This window comes from Tupaia chinensis, unplaced genomic scaffold, assembly GCF_000334495.1.
Source record: "Tupaia chinensis unplaced genomic scaffold, TupChi_1.0 Scaffold000340_1, whole genome shotgun sequence".
Taxonomy (NCBI): domain Eukaryota; kingdom Metazoa; phylum Chordata; class Mammalia; order Scandentia; family Tupaiidae; genus Tupaia; species Tupaia belangeri.
Window position 1 is genome coordinate 1942994 of NW_006159834.1, and position 5534 is coordinate 1948527.

At 40.7% G+C, this 5534-nt stretch overlaps 1 protein-coding gene across 5 annotated transcripts in view; it reads right to left on the reverse strand.

Moving 5' to 3' along the window:
• Window positions 1-5534, reverse strand: part of RAP1GDS1 (Rap1 GTPase-GDP dissociation stimulator 1) — a 155501-nt gene that overhangs the window by 84955 nt on the left and 65012 nt on the right. For 4 of the 5 annotated variants that reach the window (XM_027773322.1, XM_027773321.1, XM_027773323.1 and 1 more), the window contains exon 3: window positions 1735-1857. In XM_027773322.1, the coding sequence (XP_027629123.1) occupies window positions 1735-1857 (123 nt within the window). Of the gene's footprint in view, window positions 1-1676; window positions 1858-5534 lie in introns of those variants that run through there. The other variant, XM_027773324.1, reaches the window with a different exon arrangement.

The following is a 5534-nucleotide window of genomic DNA, read 5'->3' on the forward strand; positions in this document are numbered from 1 at the left end:
ATGCCCTGTAGCAAAATTTAAAATAAATGAATAAATAAAATGAAATAAATAGGTCCTTTAAAAAACTGCTTTAAGAATTTTGTGGAGTTTTTTTTTTTTTTTTGGTAAACTGTCTAAATTAAAACTTTACGCAAATATTTCTGCCATAATTTGTTCCAAAAATCTCTCTCTGGATATAAACAATACAGAAGAGCATGGGTTAAGGATTATATAATCTATGTTTCATTGTCATTGTTACTTTTCCAGAGTTGTTCATATGAACTTTTTATTCTTGTGGGTTTTTTCCCGCCCCTTAGGTTTTTGCTATAGAGGGTATATGTTTGCCAGAGAGAGACAGAGAAGGGAGAGAGGGGGAGAGTGAGAAAATCACTACCCAAAGGGGATGACTACACCACAATCCCTTCTCCATTCTCTCTCTCTCTTATTTTTTATAAGAGATTTTTGCTACTGAGTGTGTGTGCTTGCTAGAGAGACAGAGAGACAGAGAGAGAAAGAGAGAGAGAGCACACAAGAAATAACCCTCCAGAAGGGATGGTCATGCTGCAATCCCTTCTCTATCATTCTCTTGGGATTTGGGGCGTGCATGCACACATGCCCAACTTAAGCTGCTGGTTTCAGAACATGAACCACGGTTGACTATCTGGGAGTCCAGCAACATAACCATTATGCCATCTGCTGGACTCCATTTGCCTTCACTCTCCTCTTAGGATTTTTTTTTTTTTTGAGAGGATTTTTCACTATAGCGCGCATGCACTCGCCAGACAGACAGAGAGAGACATAGAGACAGAAAGCGAGAAATCACCCCCCAGGGAGGATGGTTATGCTGCAATCCCTTCTCTATCATTCTCTTGGGATTTGGGGCGTGCATGCACACATGCCCAACTTAAGCTGCTGGTTTCAGAACATGAACCACGGTTGACTATCTGGGAGTCCAGCAACATAGTCATTACGTTAACTGCCTCCTCTTAGGATTTTTGGGCACACATGCACACACGCCTAAAGTGAATTTTAAGCCACCAGTTCTTGGACACGAACCATGGTCAACTATGTGGGAGTCCAGCAACGTAACCATTATGCCATCTGAGAGTCACCCTTCTCCTCTATTCTCCTCTTAAGATGTTGGACATGTGTGCACACATGCCCAGATTGATTTTCAAGATACTGGGTCCAGGACTTGAACCAAAGTCAGCCACATGGGAATCCAGCACCTTAACCACCATGCCACCTCGTGGCCCCTCACATGGAAATTAAAGAACATGTTTTTCATGAAGGTGAGTGTAGAAAACAGAACATACATTCCAATCGCACTGCTTTAGTCAAGTGTCAATGTCCAATGGAACGAGAGAAGGGCAGAGAGTTTATCTGGGTATAGCGCAAACCACACATTAGAAAAGGAAGTTCTCCCATGACATGGAAGATGAATGGCTCATGGCAAGCCTGAGAATGCTACACCCACAGTAAGGAATGACACGTACGGAGCTGGGACTAGCAGTGGCTTCCCTTCTTTCTACTCTGGAGGAATGGAACAGCAAATGAGAAATGTATGACTAGAATGCCTCTAACTATAGTCATTTAAGATAATTACATGAAAAAAAAAAAGCCAAGGAAAAGAAAAACAGAAATTAAAAAATGTCTACTCTACAAAATTAAAATGTAAATTAATAAAACATACTGACAGGTAAGGTGTAAAACTGAAGATGTTCCCAGCGGAAAAGTTCTTGAGGAAAACCTCACCATTTTTGGCTACTTCTGCTATGACGTTAGCTACTTTGGCTGTGCAGGGAGACTGGGGAGTCAACAGATTTGCAAACAGCTGAAGTATTCCACTTCCTTGGAGCTTTTCACTTGTTTCTGCATCTGAAAGAGAGGTATACAAAGAGCTTTAGTATAAATCTTTACCCCTAACACTGACAACTTTACCTACTGCACAATGAATTTTTTAAGAATTTCCCTCCATCCATAGTAGAAATGCATTTCAGTATAACATTCCAATGTATGTATTCATAGAAAACTACCTTCTGTTCCACAAGCTGCTTATATCTTGAGTTACATCTGCATAAAACACTTTATATTTTGTCTATCTATAGTCAGAACATGAAGGCATTCTTTCTAAATCATGTGTATACCAAGCTCACTTTGAATGTTAGTTCTAATACCATCTATTCAGCACGGGAATGCATTTTTCTGTTATTCTTGAATTCCTGGCATTGTAAGAGCGTATTATTTCACAGTAAATATGCTGTTATACTGAATAATGCCATAGCAACTTAAAAATGACAGTTACAGTATGCAGAAACTGACCTCCTATCATGTTACATTGAATGAAGGAGTGACGAGAGCTGAGATTACAGTTTCACATGACTGTTTTTCAGACAAATCATTCACTCCATCACTAATGAAGGCGAAGGGATGGCACGTCCCTGGGATTCAGAACTCTGGTGATACAGAAATTCATGAAGCTCCTACTTCTTTCCCAATCTTCTTCATTAAAACGCAAATAAAGAGCCTATAAAACCAAGCTGCTTCCAGTATCGATTATTTTAAGAATGACTTCTTAAAATAAAAGATTAACCGGAGCACCTGGAATGATGATGAAAATGAAGAAGCTTAAGGCGTAAAATTGTATTTGTGCACAATAAGGAGAAATGGCAGCTGATTAAAGAGAGGGCTGAGGCTCTTTAAAGCATTCCATGTGCATCTGCCTCTGTGCAAAGCTCCTCTACAGCCTTTAGTTCCTCAGACATGCGTACAAACAACAGAGAACCCTGAAGATTTCTTGTTAAAATAAATGGCAGCTGATACACGGGTACTGCAAAAAGTTCAAAGTTCATGAAGGGGGACCAGCAGTTGGCGTAATGGCTATGTCACTGGACTCCCACGTAGTCGACTATGGTTCACGTCCCGGACCCAGTGGCTTAAAACTCACGCCGGGTGCGTGTGCGTGCGTGCCCAAGTTTTCGAGAGGAAAACGGAGGAGAAGGGATTGTGGCATGGCTATCCCCCCCTTGGGGGGTGACTTTTTGCTTTCTGTCTCTCTGTCTCTGTCTGTCTGGCAAGCGCACGCGTCCTTATAGCAAAACTTCTTTAAAAAAAAAAAAAAGTTCATGAAGGGACCAGACAGTGGTGCAGGAGTAAAACACAACGTTCCAGGGGTGACGTCCATGGGAAGGTTGCTGGTTCGTGTCAGTGTGCCTGCGATCTGAACAGGGTGAAGCTGGGAGTGGACCATGGGGCCAAGATGCTGTCAGGGGAGTGGTCTTTATATCTCTCTCCCTCTCTCTCACTCACGGAATAAATAAACTTAAAAAAAAAAAAGTTAGTAGAAAAACAGAGTTAAAAGTACACATTTATTTTAGGGCAAAAAATAAATTTCATACATATTTTCTCATTGTTTGCATTTTCCATGAATTTATCTTTTTTTTCTTTTTCTTTTTTTTAAGAGAGATTTTTGGTATAGAGAGCTTGTGCTCACCAGAGAGATACAGAGCCACAGAGACAGAAAGCAAAAAATCTCCCTCCAGGGAGGATAGCCACGCCACAATCCCTTCTTTTCCACTGTCCTCTAAGAATTCTGGGGATGCACACACACTCCAGTGTGAGTTTTAGGCTGCCAGGTCTGTCAACTATGTGGGAGTCCAGTGACATAACCATTACATCTGCTAGTCCCCCACGAATCTCTTGAAGACCTTGTTGTTGATTAAGAGAGTGGGAAAATAATTTTAATAGCTATCTGAGAGAGTCCACAAAGATAAATAATGTATGTCTTTATAGGCAGCACTAATGTTTCAGTATACCATTTTCCAAACAAAGGGTCCTAATCCCTGTTAGTGAGCTCTGAAATATACTTGGTGAACTAGGACCAGCAATTCCTTAGAAAAAGAAATAAATAATACTTACGTCAACAACAAAGCAACACAAAAATAATGAGCATCCTAAGGTAAAATGCTGTGGGTGAAATTCTGGCTTAAATTTTGTATATACATATTTGCCTGCACGTGTACTAGATGTAAAATGTCTTCCTAATCAAAGTTTCCAAAGTGTCCCATGCACTCCCTGGGTTTCCCGGGTTCTGTGTTAAAGAAACGTAAAACTGCCAAGATGTGCTGTTATTCTGCTTCACAGGCTGAAAATAAGTGTTTAAGGTACCAAGGTACCACCAGAAACCGGCATCAATGATTCCTTAACGCATTTATTTGTTTTTAGCAAGAAGCTAAAAGGCACTGAACTCAACGGCCACGTTAAAATCCTTCCTTTCCTGACCATTGCTACACTGGGTCAGGCTGCCGTGGGGGTCTGTCCCCACCATCTGCTAGTGCTGGGATGACAGCAAGAGTCTGGCATATGGCAAGAGTCTTGATTAGATGTGAGGTCGAGGCATTTGTGTGTGTGAAGGCAGGCAGTGAAGTGTGAATCAGCCGTGCGTGTCTCATTTTAACCGTAACTAAAGGAATGGCCTCGTGTTAGAGCGGAGAGTCGAGGCAGACGGGAAACCAAAGAGCACGACACAGACTCTCACACACCGCTGAGACTTTCCACACATGACCCTCCAAGGAATTGGGAGAAGAGTTATACCAACACTGGAAGCAAGAATTTGAGAACAGATTTTTTAAAAAAAATGTTAAAAGTTATTGTTAAAGAAATAAAAGGAAACATATCTTTTTTTTTAAATATAAATCTAACTTACAATTAAAAGAAAATAACAAGAATTCGATTTGCCTGCCAGCAAAAAAATATAAATCTAACTTACAATTAAAAAAAAATAACAAGAATTCGATTTGCCTGCCAGCACGTGAATGTCTATGCAGGTTTAGAATTTAAACATCTGGACAACTATTTTTTTTCTTTGGCAATAAAAACAAACAACAAATGCTGCTTATCACTAAAACGCCACTGTCCAATAAACGACGACACAAAATTTTAACCTCGATTTACATACACTTTCTGCACTGGCATTCTATGGCACCTCAAAATGTATGTTTATATGTGAAATAAGGATATTCTAAGATAACTTGTGAGCATCCTTGAAATGATTTTAAAAGGGCATTTATTAGTCAGAGGTTCATGTTTGTAGTTCTAAATGAATGGCTACTTGTTTAAAAATATATCATGTATCCCATCAGGAGACCTTACGAAAATGGAGACTTTTCATTATTGCTAGCCAAACTACAATTGGTATTTTAGCTGTTTCTCCCCCCCCCTCACAGTTTTTGGGCCACAGGGTGTATAGGTTTGCCATGGAGGTGGGAGGAGGAAGGAGGGAAAGGGAGGAAGAGAAAGTGAGAACTCACCCCCAACACACACACCTCAGGGACGGATGGCTAAGCTGCAATTCCTTCTCCTCCTTTCTCCTCTTGGGATTTTGGGCAAGCATGCACATGTGCCTGGCGTGATTTTCCAAGCCACTGGGTCTGGGACTCAAACATGGTCAGCCATGTGGAAATCCAGTGCCCTAACCACCATGTCAGCTGGTGGCCCTAGAATTGATATTTTAACCACAACCCCTTTTTTAAAATTTTTATGGAGGTTTTTGCCAT